This window comes from Phasianus colchicus, chromosome 6 (assembly GCF_987193195.1).
Source record: "Phasianus colchicus chromosome 6, bPhaCol1.hap1.1, whole genome shotgun sequence".
In the NCBI taxonomy this organism is placed as follows: Eukaryota; Metazoa; Chordata; class Aves; order Galliformes; family Phasianidae; genus Phasianus; species Phasianus colchicus.
In genome coordinates, this window is record NC_143441.1 from 38066094 (window position 1) to 38085561 (window position 19468).

A 19468-nucleotide genomic window follows, 5' to 3' on the forward strand; every position below is an offset into this window, starting at 1 on the left:
GTAAGGACAGAAGACTTCTGAGCAAAGATGCTAATGTGCTAATTGAACTCTAAAGGTCTGGCGTATTTTTTGTTCTTAATCCTAACTACTTGCAGGTGGGCAATCAAGTATCAAATAGGAACACAGAAAAAAACTGAGAAAAAAGGCACAGTTGAGCTTGTGCAGTGATTATAACAAGCAAAAGAGTCCTACAACACACTTATGCTAAATGTTTGGTCTTCAATACAAGTGGTACAAAGCATTCATTCTTTTGCCATGTTTAAATTCCTTTGTTGGCAGAACACGATCTTCAATTCACAAGACACTCATCCATGGATAAACTGGGTTACATCTTGTTTGAATGAATACCATTTGGCTGCAGTTAAATCTTTCCTCTTGCTCATACAATGCCAATCACATATGGTAAATTAAAATTGAACAAAAAAATATGACGACTTCGCTACAGTTAGCATTTACATTTAGCATTACATATACAGAAGTATTTTCAAGAAAAAGTCATCTCCAAACAGCTCTGTCTTATGTGCTTCCTATATACCCATATGTACACACAGAGCATGGATTTATGTCTTTCATAAATATACACACATGCATGCACTGCATAAGTTAACAGAAGTTACTGACTACACTAGCATAAAATACAAAGTTGCCACTAATTTTCATACCAGAGATAACACATATATACAACTGCTATGAAAGCAAAATTATGCTGGAGGGATATAATATCTTGGCTGATTACTGTAGTTCATAACTGCAGAACAGCAATTGAATTATTTGGTTATTATCCAAAGAAATTTACTTCCTTCCCTCCCTTCATCCATCCCCCTCCCCCCCAAAAAAAACCAAAACAACAGTTGGTCAATGTTTTATCTACAAATTAAAGTAAAAATTAAAGTAAGCAACCAATGTAAAAATTGCCATGTTCCCCGGCAGTGACTGTTACAGTAAGAGCACGATTACTCTTTGTATTCAAGTTAGTAGACTGGGAACTATTAAATGAATTCTCTGTACGAAATCTCTTGGCACTCCTTGGACTGGATACAGTGAAAGGAGAATTCACAGTGCCAACTCTGGCTGCAAAGTTGTGCCGAGGCTGAGTTCCTAAAGCCAGGAATTCTGTTAAGCACTATTCAGGAATACCATAGCAGCAGATTCCATCCGAGCTGGCCTTCAGCCATGGCTAACAAGCTCAGACACACTTCAGTGGATTTCACGCAGCCAGCACTGCCCCCTCCCTTCTACATCCCAAAGAACACTTCATGCCTCGTGTCAGGTGTATGGCAGGTGCACTCTTCCAGCACAGCAGGGTTAGTCCTGCTCACACAATCTCATGCATCCCTATTCCTTTACTTCCATTCCATTTATGCTGTTTCTTCTCACTATTTTTTCCAATGCAATTTTCCCATGGGATTAATGCACAAGCAACACTGCTTTTTGAAAATTCGCTGCTGTTAAGTATTGAGAGAAATGCTGAAAAGGCTCGAGAGGTTTGTTATCTTTTCATCATTTTTGCACTTGGAAATAATGCTATCAATTTGATCAGGTCAGTACATCTAACTGCCACTTATCTCAGATTTTTAAAACTCTTTAAATCTTATTGAAATTACTATAAGGGCTTTCTAACCATTAATAAAAAACTAAAATGGATCAGAGTTGGTATTAGCAATTTTTGCATTCACTGTTTAAAAACTTTAACAAAACAAATACATTAGTGTTGGGTTTAAACTTAATCAAGAATCAATTGAACTACAGTATAAATATTGACCATTGCAATGCTCTTGCATAATACTGCTAGTTGCACTTATTTGATTGCTTCAAAGCCCACCATCTATGGGATTATGTCTAAGAGGTTGATGGACAACTTTTGTGCACCCATTCTTCCAGTGTCCTTGTTTCTTTTCCCCACCACCCTATATTTCTCCTTTTCTTCATCCTCAATACTAGATTTCATTTCTACTCTTATTTTAAAACTAAAAGTGAAATAGAAAGAAATCTTCCCAAAAGTAATTTAATCTAGCTGCCTGCAGGATTTGAAACATACTTAATTAAGAAAGCAGATGCTGATAGATGTTAATGCTACTGTGAATAGCTGTCGACTATATTTTAGAGAGCTCTTCCAGTTAAATACAACAGCCCTCCCCAGTTCCCAATACTGCCTTGAGGAGAGATAGAAAAAAAAGTTCTAAGATATTTCTTGCACACCGTTTTTTCGTTTTTAGGTTAACTTTGAAGTAGAAGGACACTACTTCTCTGGAAGCCCACCTAGGAAACCAGTGCTGATTCAACAACATCTTGGTATTCAAGAAAACAGAATCATTACCTTCAATTCTCCCTGTTAAAAACAATGCCTTCTATCTAGATTTACTCCTCATTAAAAAATGTGGAATGCGGGGAGTGAGTTGACTAAACAGAGCAGGCTGGAATCCAGCGCTACTTTCCATGTCTCAAGAAAGCTTCCTAGTACATGTCTCAGTTCTCCCAGGAAATTAACTTCTATTAGCAGATCTGCTGAAATCAACAGATGTTTGTCTTTTGGAAGCTATAAGATATTTCTCTTCCCATCCAAACTACTATAGAAATTCAGGCTATATGATTGTGTGGGACCTACTACAGTAACAAACCTTTCCATGTATAGCTAGAAAGATCTACGGAACATCACTTTCCCCACACAACTGGCCTTCCAAACAATGAAGAGCCTTGCATCAAGTTGAAGGCCTGCAGAACAGAACTCAAAAAGAAACAAACAACAAAACAAACAAACAAAAAAAAAAAACCAGGCGAAATCAAGCATTACGGACTTCCTACCTCCCTACTGGGGAGTTCACTAAAACAAACTTTAGAGGATGTGCCCAGTACAGAAGAGGGGGGAAAAAATGACAGCAGACCTTTCGAGTTTTCTAATCTCTACATTCCCTTCCTCGGCATTTCGGATATTGGCAATATGCTGTTTGTTCAGCCAAGCAATGAATTGCCTTCCAGCATCAATTTTGGTATGGTATTTACTGTGCACAAGTATAGACAAGACCTCCATAATTCACAGTTTCATGTCTGTGCTTGGTAACTGGAAAAACCTTCCTAACTTAAGAAGGGTGTAGATTCTCCCAGCTTTCATGGAATCTTCTTGAAAAGCCAAGTAAGTGGAAGGTTTTCCTGAGAGCAATTCAAGCAATTTTCTAGTCATGAAATTTTTCTACAGGTGAATTACGGTCCTTAAAATGCTTTCTCAATGCATGTAAATACTCTCCCAATACTAAAAACATGTTTGATCCTTGAATAAAGAGATGGAACTCTACTTAGAACAGTACTGCCAATCTTCTGGCAGATTTATCAGCAAATTTTCCTAAGAGCTGAGGATGAGAAAGAATGACAAATCTCCATTACTATGCTGTCTTTCCTTCTTAAAGAATCACCTCTATCTTCTAGATGACAGTTGCATGGATCTGGCTTTGTTTAGAGGAAGTCTAAAAGAGAATGCTAACAAGGATAGTGTTTCACTTAAAGACTCTGCTGTGTTTTAAAGGAAAGGGGAAGAAGAGAGAAAATCTCCTTTCTTGTTTAAGGCTGATAAGACAAAGAAAATAGTATCAGCATGAACAACAATAGCAACCATAATACTGCAGGATTTATCTGGATTGTAGTTTTGTCACTTCCAAATCAAGAAGAGTGAGAAACATCTTGCAAAACCTTTCACTTGAAGGTTGCTAAAAAGATGCAGTCCCTTTTGAAGGAAATCATGCAGTGTTGCTGCAACTGATACACCTCTTCATAAGCACTACTGCACTCTTAATTGTAGAATCTTGTTGAGGGTTTTATCCAGGTTAAAGAACCTGAACTAGAAACAGATACACACTGGGACCAGACACTTTTCCAAAACTGGGGCACAGCAGACCTTGAATCTAGAGAAATAATAGATTTACTACAAACCAGAGAAACTCCTCTTTGTTTCTATGACCTGTGTAAATTACAAATACTATAGCTATTGCAATTACAAAGCTAACTGAATGCTTTCAAGTTAATAATAGCATTAGGGCATGCAATCAAATAGTGAAATGGAATGAAAGATAGAAAATGCAGATTAGAAAACTAACATTGACCATCAAAATCCAGAACACAAAAGCCACAGAAAGGAGTTAGAAAAATTGCAACAGAAAACCCAGTGAGTTTTAAGGTTGTGTGCATTTAGCTTTGCACTTAATGTGCCAGCATCCACTGTTTCCCATAGTATCTGTACTTGTGTTATTGTTAGAGAATAAAAGATAGTTGGACATTTTAGTGTATTTTTTGAATATTTCTCATTGAACTCACAAACATGTTTGTATTTATCATTTAGATCCTACTGAAGCGTGATAGTTTCTAACATTGTACTCACTCTGTTATGAATCTGTACAACTGAAAGAAATAACAGGTCAAGTAAAATATGCAATAATACTTAAAACAGATGTTGATGTAAATTCCAGTGGAAAGAAAATATTTGTTTCAATGTATGCACTTTCTTACAGCTTATTTTTCTTACATTGTGCAACTGCAGTATTTAAAAGCAGAAACTATTAAGACTAAATTTGCTTAAAAAACAGTAAGAAGTTGTTCCATAAAATCTTGTAAAAGAACTGAGTGTCCTGACTTTTAAAAAATCATGCTCCTAAGACACAAAAAATTACTAACTATATGGGAAAGGAAAGGAAGAATAACCAATCCTTTATCTCACTTCCATTATAAGTTTCTTCATACTAATGCAGTCCAAATTATATAAACTGTTGAGCCAATTCTGCACTATTTCAACAGGAAAAGAACACTCTTCTACCTTTGAAATTTTATATATCAAAACATTAATTGGGCTCAGTGCTTTGAAAACAAAGTCATAGGATTTAGGAATAATTGTTGCTGCTGTTAAAGCTTTTTGTTTCAGCTGCTATAGTTACCTATTTTCCTTTTGATACAATGCAATCAAGTAGCTATTGTGTCCTGGAGAAATGCATCCTCTAGTCACAACACTGAAACAAAATGCTATTTTATAAGGTTAGAGATCAAGAATATGATTTCTTTTCCAGGTTAACAGACTTACATGATTTTCTGTTGGAAATTTTCAGTGGCTGAATCTGCACTTCTGGTCTTCTTAGTGCAAATCTCCTATAAAATGGGAGGTGGTAGGATAAAGACACAAACCCCTTAGTTTTCACTGCAAATTTGGGATTAATAAACACTTAACATCATGAGACTATTGCAAAATATCCCAAAGACTTCATAAGAAATTAACTTTAAACAACGCAACCTTCTTACAATGTAAAAATTAAATTCTGAGCCTCAAATTTTTGTAAGCTCTCCAAAATCAGTGCAGTTCCTATTTCTGCACGGCACATCAGTGTGAATACAGATACTGATGTGCTATTTTCCATATGTTTTTTCTTTCAATCTGGAGCAGTGTTATCCTACCAGTTTTTGTCATTATTAGTTGTAGCCAGACTAATAAGGAAATCCAAAGTATTTCAACAACAGGTTTCCAAGTTCAATTGTCTTGCTACAAATGCAGGTTTATCATGACCTTGTAATCTATGACCATACATATGACAACTATGCTTACTTAACCACTTGGAAAATAAGTTATTTCTTACTATAAAAGATAATGGAACTATGTTTCTCAGTAGCTCACCTCTCCTGGAAATGCTTTGAAGGGATCAAGCCTGCTCTGGGATTGGCATCACCTTCGTGTTTGGCCTGCCACCAGGTTGCATCATCCTGGCTCATGATCTGAAGTATATCTCCTTTTCTGAAAGCAAGCCCAGCTTCTTTACAAGGAATTGCTTTATCCTCATTAGGATCATAGTCAAATAGGGCTCTGATAAACATCTGAAACAAACATTGCTTTTTCCTTAGAATCAAAGTATTAACATGTAATCCAAAGGTATCTTCTGTTTTTGCTTTCACTGTTCAAAAACATTGCACTAAATAACGTAATGCAATAAAAATTTACTGCTGTAAATCATCCTCATGGAAGTTTAACATCAGAAGTTAATAAAGAAATGTTTTATTCATTGCTCCTACAAACACAATCCCTATGTAGTAAAGGCTGCAAGATCCAACTCCCAAAATTAAAGAGAACTTCAGACTTTCCAGGGAACAGTGTGCTCATGTGAGCAAGAGAAAACACTTTTGAACTAAGGTGCTATGAAGTGCCTTTTGCCCACTGTACGATAGGAGGAATACTTGGAGGGAAGTCAGGTGCTCACAGAAGACTGAGAATTACGTACGCCAACTTCTTCGCTGCAGAGTTGGGGCTTAAGAACCTTGTTGCACTCACCTGTAGATCTAGTACATCAGTATCACATTAATAAAACAGATGACTGTGGCATAAGAGAAGTTTTTGGTTCTGCCACCTAAGCAAACAGTGCTGATCCTCAGCAATGATGTTTACTGCATTTACCTTCTGAAATATTCTTGAATATTTGCCTACCTTGCCTTCCTTTGATGGTGTTTCTTCCTTTACACTGGGTATAATTTTAAATGTAATTGCTCCTTGAGACTGAGCCTGTTGAGCATTTAAAAAGATAATGCACAAAGAATTAAAATGGCATTTTTCAAAGAAAACTTAAAGGAAAAGAAAATTCAAATTAATTAAAAAATACTCAAAATACAATGAGTCTTTCCTCTCTCCAAATATTACTGATGGAATTTGACAGCTTCACCATGCAGAACTTTGAATTGCGAAAATTCCAAGTGAACACTGATGGGCAGAGGTGGACTGCTAAAGTCTGGCACCTGCATGTTTTGGAGATTCCACTTCTTCACTGAAAGCAGGAGCAAATGCTACAGCTAAAATATACACATATTAGAAGCTGCTGCTGGACTCCTGGCACAGTTTGAACATCTCTGGAAAAATCTAACTAACATTTCATTTTTCAGAAAAACCTGATAGAAAAATTCAGATACGTTTGTGCCATATTTATCATATAAAACTATTGGGGGGATTTATTCTTTTGGCAAGTAAAAGAAACTAGAAAAGAAAAATATTTTTGAATAGGCTAAACGTACTAAATGGAAAAAAAGCCCTCCACTATAAATCTTAAAACAAGTTAGCCATCATCAACCACCTCATCCATTCATCTTTCCCTGTATCCCTCTTTAAGTGTGTCTGGCTACATTTTACTTATTAACCACAATATATTCCCACTGCCTCCGTGACATTTTGCCATTGAAGGAAGTGCTAATCAGCTGGAGACTCTGCTACTATTGCATGCAGCCGACAAGTTTCATAAAACTCACAGAGTGCAACAGACAGCCAACGATTTAAGCAAAATGGAAACAGGCCTGTCCACTACCAAGTGAGACATACTTCTGCCTGCATGTCTGCGATCCAAGAGCTCACTGTTTGACAAACAGCAGCCAAGTTCTTATTTCACCAGCCACAGGGCTGGAATCAATAATTCTGCTACTTTTGAAACAAGCTCTAACTAGCTTTTGATGTTTATATTGTACCTCAAGGAGGTAAATGAGGAAATTGTTCACACCTTTTGTAGTGCTATTGTATTTCTAGAGATTTTTAAATATTAATTTTTGAAGGAAAATATGTTTCTATAGGGAATGCAAAACCATAAAGCAAATATGAATATCACTGAGCTAACACTTGAAATGGATCATCTTGGTTATTGAATCACAAGAAACTGCCATTCATCATAGTAGGACAGCAGCGTATGTATATAGAATTGAGTACACCATAAAGAGCTGTCATGACCCTCATCAGTTTATTTGGTGTAAAAATATTAAATATTACTGGAAGAATCAAAATTACTTAATTTGCAGTAGTGATGCTTAAGTGAGTAAACAGGTTGGCTTTAGAGACTATGTTCACATATATCCTATATAAATCTTAAGAGTATGATTTACAAAGCATACTCTTAATACACTATCTATTTTTCTATCAAGCATACATATTATGAATTCATCTTCCCTTGAAGTTAATGAATTAGAAATTAGTAAATTTAAACATTTGAATCCAACAGATCATTATGTGTCTTACAAAATTCAGGTGATACATTGAGGTCTGCAACATATTTACAGCCACGTGGTCTCCGCTAACTCCTCACAAGTCATTTGTTATTGCTCATATCTGATATATATATATATATATTTTTTTTAAGAGAAAAAGAGGTTTGTGAACGATTATACTAGAAGAAAATGTTCTACTGTAACACAAACTATTTACTAAGAAACACATCAGAAATTTTAAGTATAATCACTTGACTCTGCTGAATTAATTTTAAAATGATTGCTATTTACCAAAATATGTATTATTTCTTCAGGTTTTTTATCATCTACAGGAATCCCATTGACTTCCCTGAGTTCATCACCAACATGAATAAGACCTACAGAGGCAAAAATGAGTAGTTAAATGGTAGCTGTGTATAACACAAAAAGTGCTGTCAACACTCAGTTTTTTCCTTCAAGTTCTTCCTTAAAAGCAGGGATATATGGCGAACACAACTACAGCTACTGTCCCCATAGATAAGCTTGAGACTGTTGATTTACTCACCTCCCTTCCTTCCTCCCCAAAATTAGTATGATTCCTCTATGACTTTTCCAGACTTTTATGCAGATGTTTGAAAAATACCCGTGCCAATTCTTTTTCTACTCATACTACTTGTTGCTACACAGCTGCAAATACTGCAAAGATGACTTAAGCTGTGAGTGCTAATTTGTGGTACAAATGTTTCCTAATTTAATGATATTTATACAGATTTACTTCACTATCCCATCTAAGTGGGAAACATGGCTCCCTCATGGCTCTCCTAAATGAAAAGAGATACATTAGAAGTATAATACAGGATCTCCTGCTTGAGTTCTTGAAGATTTTGAGGACCTGAAGATAAACACTGGATCCAGGGGTGGTCTGGTATTTTGATGATTACTCCAAAAGGACGCACTAATATAAATAATGCAGCCATCCTGAGTTCCTCCATCAGTAGGTTGTAATATTGACTTGTCACATCCCTTCTAAGAGGAATCCTTCAACTGAAAACAAACCATGATAAATCTCCAAACAAGCAAACAACACCCCAAAAATCCCAACTTTCTCCATCTTCTAACTCAGACACCTAATTGCCAGAGAATTCAGGAAAAAAAATCTGCACAAATACTTTCATCAGTATCACTTTGAAAAATTATTCAAGCCTCAATTTTTTTTTTTTTGATAGTGATGTATTTAATGGGAACAAAACAATCCCATTTTACCACATCTTCTACATTTTATAACAGGAATGGCTTGTGCCAAGAAGCAGCACCTTACCACTTCTATCTGCAGCTCCTCCACGCATTATCCTTGCCACCACAATCGCACCAGTGTGTTCATCCCTTTTAATAGTAGCCCCCTTTAAAAGAAAAAGGTTGCTCGGTTAGCTCAACCATAATTTAAACTTCCTGCAGTGAAAAATACTTGCTATGCAAAAATGCAAAAAGTTGATACAATACCTATGCATGAATAAGCCAGAAGTGATACTCATGTAAAGAATTACAAAATACATTGCTCTGTTACCAACCTATTAAAATGTGTCCTTTCTTTATTTTAGTGGTGAATTCATTATGCAAACTGCTTTAAAAAAGCACAAATGATATAAAAAGTTTACTTACCAATTCAACGTTAACTGTAACTGTAGGCTATTTGAGTCTGCTGCTAAAATTGTGCTAAACTATTGCTGAGAATTGACAAGCTATGCCTGTAGTAAGGGGCTTCTTACCTACTATGGTTACAAAATGTTTGCCTGTGCTCCTAATCGTTGCACTTCACACTTAGAACTGCCCATGCAGGCACTAATCTATACTTTGCTTTACAGTGTTATCAATAAACCTGAAAAATGCTTTGTAATCAGAACTGTAGGGGTTTTCCAAAAAGAGGCTCAAAGTGATGAGTAGGAATCAGGCAGTGGTAGACAGGAAGGAATTAAAGGGCACCAGAGCTTGGAACTGCTATTTAAGAGGCAGTGGCGCTTCTTTGAAGCACAGCAGAGGCAGTGAGGTGAGCAGATAGTGGTCCTTCTCTGCAGGGCCGAATCCCCACAATGAAGCAGATGACTGTAGCTATAAAAGTCGCACTGTATAATCATTTCCAAGACAGTTACCCGATCTAGGTTTTTCAAAAGCAACACCAAAAAAGCACCTCCTGGCCACCAGTTTTCTTTCTGCACGTGACCACTTGCCATGTTAATGTAGTCAGCTACCTGCAACAGCTCTAACACTGTTCATCAACAAATGTTTATAATGAATTCACTGATTAGTACTACATCACAGCAGTGGTACCTGCACACTGCCACCACTGATCAGCATTTCTTCCATCAGAGGAGGGTTATGATTGAAATAAGACAAACAAGTATTTCAAGTTCTTTAACTAAATAAATTGCTTTTATATGTAGCTTTCTATATTTGATTAAACATGGGTATTACATCTAGCATTACTTCATTTTTAAAGTATTTCATGAACATAAAGCTGAAATATGTACAAGTGATGGGGATGACATTTTACTGCAGTTAACACTTTTACCAACTGTAAAAAGAAAATCTTCCTTCCCCTCTGCCTCTAAGATGTAAACATGACACACTACATGAAAAATGGGAGATCAATTTATTTTTAATATACACAAGCTGCTTTTTCTGCAACTAGGAAAAAACTGCCTCAGAAAAATTAATATTGTCACTAAATCATTATCTTTTGTTGAAGCTTTAAAAGTCCAGAGCAACGTTTACACGCTAATTCTGTGCATTTTATTTTACATCCAAAGTTGTTTTGTATGAAACTTCACCAGTAAGCAAAGTAATCCTGCAATTTGTCAAGCTTATTCTTGTGCCCTGCATATAGTGTTGGTATTTTTAGGCATTTGTTTGTGTGCCTTACTATGATCTCTATTTTAAATTAGACGGCACTTCAGAAAAAATAAGATGTGGCTGCAGCCATTCTCACTGTAAAAATTCATTATTAGACTTTGAGCAAAATAATAGAGCAGTATTACGAATGTATAAGCACAGCATTAACGCCACTAGGCTATGCCTCAATATTAAGCTCTGACTTTGCAGCAACAGCAATTAATTTAGTTTATTATTAAAACCTGTAAAGCTGCACCTGTTGAAATGTACATTTTTATTTTTATTATATCCTTCAAAAAGAAAAAAGCATTAGGATGCAACAACCAAATATAAACAGAACTTCTACACTATACTGTCCACACAAAGCAGAGGCTCCCTCATTCATCAGTTAAAAAGCCCTGAACAGAGACTCCATGCTATTCACTTGGAAGTTGATACTGTTAAACTTCATCTGTCTTTAACTTCAACTATCTATCTGTGTAAAAAGTTGATTTCCCTCCTGTTTATAATCCCCTTTTAAATGTTGGAAAGCTGCAGTGAGATCTCCCCACAGTCTTCTCTGCTCCAGGTTGAACAAGCCCAGCTCCTTAAGCCTGTCTTCATAGGAGAGGTGCTCCAGCCCTCAGAACACCTTTGCAGCTCTCCTCTGGAGAATACGCTGGCACAGATTGGCTGATTTGCAAGATGTCCCAGTAAAGGTAGTTTGGGATTTTCCACACTAAGCACACAATCAAGCCAGAAATTATTTAATCCTGGCTCCGTAACTGTTAAAGACTCCTTTACGGCAATCTCAAAGTGAATGGCTAGACCCATAGCACTGTCTGAGTTCATGTATGTTTGCTGTACCTACAGAACAGAAAGAAAAAAGGGAGTTGTTTAACCTCCTCTTCACTCTAAATCTGGAATACTTAAAAAGAAATCACCAAACAAATGGATTTCTTTTTGAGCACTTGAAGAGTTGTTATTTTGAAAAAGCAGCTTCCATTATGCTGCTGCCAGCCCTACTTAAATTACGAGGTATATATAATCTGGCAGGAATTTCTCCTTATGAGATGTTCAGCCCCAGTACTTGCAGTTACATGTGCAGTGCAGCTCCTCATTTAGAGCTTCAAAAATGGAAGAAGGTTGGGTTGGACCTCGAGAGCTGGAAAATATTTTCAGTGTTGCTTGCCAAAAATGTAAGTTACCCTAAATGAGACATATACAGATGTAATAGCATAGCTCAGTTTAAAATACTTTTAAAGGGAAAAATAAGGAGTTAGGGAGCCGTATGGTGATCAGACTGAGAAAACGTTTAAAGGTATACTATGCAAAAGCACTAAAAATAATACAAGGTCCTTCAGCAGGGAAGAAGATTGCTTTTATGTAGAAGCACTGATTGGTGAGCACCACTCAGGTGTTTCACAATTGCGAGCTTTAACAACTAAGCCATTTATCTGATGGTTCCAGAATAGAGACATTTTAAGCCTCTATTTTTCAAGAAAAAAACCAGCTATTATATAAAGTAACTTACTAATAAAAGAGTATGAAGTATCAGGTTTTTTTTACATGCTTTTCTGTTAAACAAAAACGTATGCAGATGTTGAGTGTAAAGAAGTACTTCAATAAGGTCTATTTTAATTCATTCTTCATTTAGGATGTAAATGAAGACATCAGTTACCCATCTGATAGTGCACAGTTATTTAAAAGTTGATGCCTGTGCATATTAGACCATGCACACTAAGGCTGTCCCTCAACCCAAACTAATACTACAAAAAAACATGAATGGGTTGATTCAATAACAAGAACTGAACTGTAGGGGTTTAGAGGAAAAGGCACAGAGAAAGAGCTGGGGAATCTGCATCAACAAACATGTGATAATTTCTAATCACTTCAATTTGTTTCACCCAAATTCAGCTATGGAAATCAGATATCTAGTTCAAGCTAGGAGTCAAGGCTACTGCTGTAGTTAATGAAAACAAATAGGCAGCTCCAAAGAATGAATTAATCATTCTTTCATTAGGACATGTATCTTAAATAGAAGGAATGCTTTATTCTCTTGACTGTAGAATATAGTCCTAGAGAAGTGGACTTTGGCATAAGTAAAAATCTTCCACACTATCTGACAAAAAGCCTAATTGCAATCTGGTGATTTTTGGACAATCTCTGGGGAAAAAAAAGATCTCTCTACTTCTCTCTATTTAAGATTCTGAGAGATTCTATAATTACTTTGTTCAGACAAAACCTCCTAACACACGCTCTCACCTCACTTGAGTAAGAAGCTCTTTGAACAGCATTTGCTAAGAGCGCATTTAGAAACAACAACAACAAAATTTGCAGATGGATGAACCAAAGTTTAAATTATCTCTCACAAAAGAATGACTTATGACCTGAAGAAATCTGGCAAACGCAAGGCCCTCCCACAAAACCTGTTTCTCTCTCTTGTGAGATGATTACTTCTGGGGACTCAGGCTTCATTAATATGTGATTAACACTGGTGGGTTGCTAAACTCAGAGAAAAGCACAAAGGAAATGTGATTCAGCTTTACATAAAAAGGTCACTAGATATACTCCAAAGAAGCTCAAAGTGTGCCTAATTCACTTCACAGAGCACTGCTGAAAGTAATCCAAAGGAGATATTCAAAGTTAAGAACTTCCAGGACTTGCAGCTGACGTAAAGCTTACTCCATTGCAGAAAAACAATCTCTGCTACTTGCTTACAAACAGAATGAGAATGTATCCGAGGTGAAAGTAAGTTCAAAGAGCTCAGTATCTTCTAGTCAAGAAATCAGGTAATCTCCATCCCAGAAAAAATACTGTATGGTTGCACTCAAGTTCAGCAGCAAGTATTCTGATACATTTATGCAAGTGAAGGTTGTCTTTATGACTGGAAAAGTGTGACTAGCTAAATTGAACAAGCAGAGACTCATTGATCGGAACTCAGCCAGGAATGTGCAAGACCTCAAAACAAGCTCTGAAGGAAAAGCAATTAAAAAGGCAATTAAATAGAAAACAAAATTTTAAAGGGCATACCATGGCATATCCTTTCTTTAGTAAAGCAACTACAGGAAACATAAATGCAGTGGTTCTAATATGCCGAGTAAAAACCTGTATTCAATTCTTCTGCCATGCTGTCTTCTGTTAAGACCTTAATCACAACATGTTGCTTCTCACCCATACTTGAGGAAAAAAATAATAATCAAACAAACAAGTTTGGTATGTACTGCGGTAATGCTATCAAAACAATAAGTGAGCATAAATCTGCATCACATAAATTAGCAGCAGACATCAACATTAATATAAAAATGGAATGAAGGGGAATTATTGAAGAGGAGGAGGAGGACAATATCCTCTTGGAAGTCTTCTTGGAGAATAAGCAACATGTAAAACAGAACTCACCACAAGCTGTTCTCCAACAAAGATAAAACAGCAAGATAGGTTAGGGATTTGGAGAGTTCACAAGTGCTCCTTTCTCATACAGTTGATGTTCAACCTTAGAAAGGTTAACTGAGGGGAAGCTTTAGAAGTCGTTTAGGCCAGCATCCTGCATACCTCCTGCTCAGAGCAGGACTACTGTCAATGCAAGATGAGGTCAGCCATTGCCTTCCGACAACAGGCTGAAGATGCTACAAAGTCTCTGGCCAGCCTCCTCCAGTGCTGCATCTCCCACTGAAAGAAATTTAAGAATTTTTCTTAATACTCAGTAAACATCCTAGGGCTGCATCTTGTGGTCACTGCCTCATGTCCTGGCATCTTTCACTGGTAAGAAGAGTTTGACTCTAATGCTCTCTAATGTTCCTTACTCTCAAGTAGCTGTGGGCTGCAATTAGCTTCTTTCTACAGACGTAACAAAGTAGAAGTTACGGATGCCATTACAAGGCTGTTCTCATGTTGATAATTAAACCAAACAATCTGATAAGAAAGGAAAGCCAGATTGGATGGGGCCCTGGGCAGTCTGGTCTAGCATTAGGTGGAATGGTGGTGGCCCTGCATGTGGCAGGGGGGTTGGAGATTCATGATCCTTGAGGTCCCTTCCAACCCTGGCAATTCTGTGATTCTGTGATTCTGTGAACTGAGCTCTCCCACGTGCTCATTTCATATTGTATTTTCTGATTTCAGAATAAATATTCTGACACTAACGCAAGTTTATTATTATTATTCAAATAATTTCTTAGATTTAAAAAAATGCTTGAAATTATTGAAGCTATAATTTAAATATTTTGAGGGGAGAAAAAAGAAAAAAAAGTTTAAAATGTTAAAACAAACCAAAAACTTTCCATGTGGTCAAACTTATAATTACGTCCACAGGCATCCACAGTCAATCAAAAATAAAACTTTTTTCTTTTTTATTGATGCCACAAACCCATCAAGTGTGATGGTAAGATCTACTGACATGCCATCCCTCTATATCTAACAGAGAAATCGCACTCTGTGCCATTTCAAGTGCAGAATCGTGGCTTTCTCAAAGTAATTTTGCAGGTATCTCTTCAAGATTGCAATCCATCACAACAAATACCCAGTATAACACAAAGCAAAGCCCTTACTGTTTTGCAGGGAACAAGAACACAGGTAAATTTTATTCAAAATTACTCCCACACTACAGAAAATAAAAACAACCAAATAAGTAAAACATTTTAATATTCTTGTAATACAATCTAGTTTTAGTCCTTGCATTTTTCCAGATATCCCCATGAAGATATTAACTTTCTAGTATTCATAATCCAAAGTACAACAACAGACATCTTAAATTTGCCCAGATTTCAATTCAAGCATTTTAAAATATGTTTTTATGCTTTCCTTTCAGTGTATCAAAAGGTCATTTATTTTTATTTTTATTTTTTTTAAACACAGGCACAGTTCATAACCAAGGTCACGATTTCTTTGGGGATTCATTCTCCCTCTCTCATTTTGAAACAAGTTCATGATTCAAATTCAAGATAAAGGATGAATATATTACTTATGTAAGTGCCCAGGCTGGCCCACATCTAAATAATGCTGAGACACCATGAATGAGCAAATTCTTACTATTCATTTCACGTACTTTACTAATAACCACCGAGAACGGAATTCACATGTATATTACTGAATGTCATGAATAAATGTGAACAATGTCCATTCACATTAATAATGTTATAATTCATATTTATAAAGTGAACACTCTGCACACACAGAAAAAAAAAACAACAATAGAGAGGAAAACTTACCAATGGTTCCCTGTTTTTGACAAGTCTGATTATTTTAACTGAATCTTCTTCCTCATCAATATCATCAGGCATGGGAGGCAAGACAGGATCGTAGTTCTTCTGAGCAACAGTATCATGTACAGAGAGCAAAGCCTGGAAATATTAGGAGTCATGTTATTTGGTATCAGAAAATTCATAAAAGACAAAGCAGAGGCTATTATTTATAGCCTGACTCAATCAGCATGACGCAAATAGATTGAATATAATTTTTCTCTATGATTTTAACATACGTGAGTGGCGATAAAACAATTCCATAGGGTATATATTTTCATACACACAATGTATGCATCTAGTAAACCATGGATGCAGTTATACACGTGAAAATATTGAGCGCTTTGCACATTAGCTGAAATTACAATTATTGCGGCTAGGAAAAAAACTAAGTTGCCTAAAGTAAGTAAGAACATAATTCCACTCCTCCTCAATAAAAGTTTCTTCAGTACACTAAGCTGTCCTATGAATCAAATAAGCAAAATAAGAATCTTCCCGCATCTGTTCAAGTATCAGGTGCATGACATTAAGCTATTGCCGTTCCCTTCAGAGGAACTCTGGAAGCTGACTTGGTTACTGGATCCCTTTCATGCTTACTCCCTTTCATACGTGCTCCAAATTATCCCAAGAATGTTTAATTTATTGTGGAATTCATGGCCGAGATTGAGGAACGCAGTACTCAAGCGATTTGGCTTACCAACCACCTGTCACATCTTGCCCCCTTTTCTTCTCTTTGTAGTTTCTCCAGTTCACGCATGGATTGGCCAATAGATTTATTAAACTTTGTTGTGACAAAAGGCTCAATCTTAACAACAAAATAATTTATGACCTTGCCAGAAACTCAAGAGTCTTGAAATCAAAGGAAGTTGGAAAGCTCATTCTCCTAAGGCTTAAAAAAATCTCTGTTATAATCCAAAATTCATTTCTCTTTCTAGATACAGAGCTCTTTTAAGTTCTTTTCCATTTCAAAAAGCCTACAGGATCTGTAACATCTCTTAAACAGGTGAAAAATGGTTATATAATGCTTTTTCTTCTGAAATGGAAACTATGCAATAGCGGGAATCACAGCAACTGCCACACTTAGAACTGTAGCTACTGCTTTCAGTTGCTCCTGTTTTCAAGTATTTGCCCATCAGAACCTGAATATTTTACATTTTGACCTGACATTTTTGCCCAAAGAGTCAATATTACTAAAGTTATAGTCAGAAACCAAAAGTAATTTGCACAATGATAACCTTACCTACCATAAAAATGAAGTGTTTTGGAAAACGTTGTGATGTTAAAGATTATGTAGAACAGATCAACCTTGATGACATGGATGACATGAAAAACTATCATGTCAGTGACTGTTATAATTGTTCCTTTAGATTCATTATAACAATAAAGAAGAAACACCTTAATAAATAAGAACAGAAAACAGCCACATTTCTCTGATGCAAGTTTACTTCCTATCAAGATAACATCAGACTGAATATATAAATCATGTGATATACTACGTTCTGAAAGATAATGCAAATTCTTTAAGAAGCACATTACGCTTTCCTTGTACTATCCAAGGACTTTTTTACTGACTAAAGGAGACTGTAAACAACTTCCAGACAATGCTACATGCTATCCTGACACAAGCAGATGAGAAAGAGTGCACATCAACCCTGAAATTCTGCAGTTTCAATGTGAAGTCAAGTCTTTGGCACAATAAACAGAAGGTGATCATTCCTGCTTCATGAAAATTTGCTATTATTGCCTTACTTATTTCTATTCATATTGTACAATTTGATAGCAACGATGTTAAAATGTTTTTATTTATTTCTATTTTTCCTCCCAAGATACAGTTATCAACTTGAACTGTGTACCACTGCTACCTACTAGCTCTCTCTCACCATAGATTAGTTTTCCTTCAGGACTCACCTAAAAACCTCTGGCTAGCAATTATGGTTCCTTGTGGAAATGTGTACTGTGAAGCATTACAGTTGTAAAGTCTATGCAATCACACGCGGTGTTCTGACGATGTATGTGAAACATCAAAGAAACACTAAAACAAAAGTAGCGTTTGCTTCTACTTTGAGCTACTTATAGTTCAGACTTCTAAAACTTCTATTCTGCAACTACATTTTTCCACATAAAACTAGGGCACATTCACAGACTGGTTCAGCTTAATGAGGTTCTATATTGCAGTTTAAAATCAATCAAGCAGATAGAGAAAACAGATGAAACTAATCTAAAGTACCATTTCCATAGTAAAGGGCAGCAACTTATAACATGCTCAATAGAAACTACCCTTGACAATGAAACTTGAAAACCCAGCTCCATCCAATACCAAACAGAACAATGCTATCAGTGTTAATAAGATGCTTTCCTGCTTTGACTGCTAGACCATACTCCCAGACACAGCATGCAAAAGAGCCACACAGCACAAGTACTACAATCCAATGCCAATCAATGTCTGATCCTTATGACGCTTTTTCTTCACTCACAGCAACTGGAACTAATCAGGCCCTTCCCTCCTTCTTCTGAAAAACGTATTGATCCACATTATACCATACTTTCCCCCAAACTCTGCTATTATTTTATCTCAAAGCAAAGATGCATTCTTCAGGTAGGAGTATGACAGCCAGAAAATATGCTTTTTCTCAATCAAGTTTCCAGAAGGGCTTCTGTCATCACAAACATTTTCATGTCATACCTCTGAAAACACTTTCTTGACTGCTCGTCTTCCACCTCTTCTTTTAACACACTATTCTCTGTCCACAGTAGTTGCTCTTGAATAGTTGTAGAGACATCGCACAACGATTAATCCGCAAGTAAAACTTGTAAAGTTGTTTTGATTTCACTTAATGTTTCAACCAAAGATGATCAGAGTATGTCCTCAGGAGAACTTCCACATGTTTCATACACATGAAAAAACAACTGCACTCAGAGCAAAGAGCCATTTCTTCAGCAGCTTCTTGGGACTGTGTGTTTAATAAAATGTGTGCTCAGTCCAAAAAATTATGCATCAGACTAGGCTATATAAAAAAGCAAACAAATCACAGCCGCCAAGAAATAAGCCTTGGATTCGATCCTGAACAAGATTTACACAGAGTAATTGTGTAGTAAATTCATGAGGCAGTGTGAAGCCAGAAATGTTCCCTTTTTTGTACATAAGAAGTGATTAACTTATTCACTGCAGTTTTACACTGCATGATATTCAGGTTTGCCTAGGACAAGAAACTGTAAAAAGTGCAGATGATGTTGTTGTTCTTGTTTTTGTTTACAAATGCACAGCTCTTCAGATCTATGCACAATGACTGAAGATCAAGGTCATGCATATTTAAGCACCACTGGAAAAAAAGATTTTATTTCAGCTCTAAGTCCTATGCTTATGATTCACTAATGTAAACACGGTCCATATTTAGAACTTGAAAGAACGTATG

General features: G+C 36.4%; 1 protein-coding gene across 13 annotated transcripts in view; it reads right to left on the minus strand.

Annotated features, from left to right (window-relative positions):
• The window catches only part of MPP7 (MAGUK p55 scaffold protein 7), a 142791-nt gene that overhangs the window by 24045 nt on the left and 99278 nt on the right, over positions 1–19468 (minus strand). For all 13 annotated transcript variants that reach the window (XM_031616079.2, XM_090143006.1, XM_090143007.1 and 10 more), the window contains 6 exons: positions 16026–16157; positions 9275–9356; positions 8269–8354; positions 6446–6520; positions 5645–5841; positions 5060–5124 (listed from right to left, as the gene is read on the minus strand). In XM_031616079.2, the coding sequence (XP_031471939.2) occupies positions 5060–5124; positions 5645–5841; positions 6446–6520; positions 8269–8354; positions 9275–9356; positions 16026–16157 (637 nt within the window). The remainder of the gene's footprint in view (positions 1–5059; positions 5125–5644; positions 5842–6445; positions 6521–8268; positions 8355–9274; positions 9357–16025; positions 16158–19468) is intronic.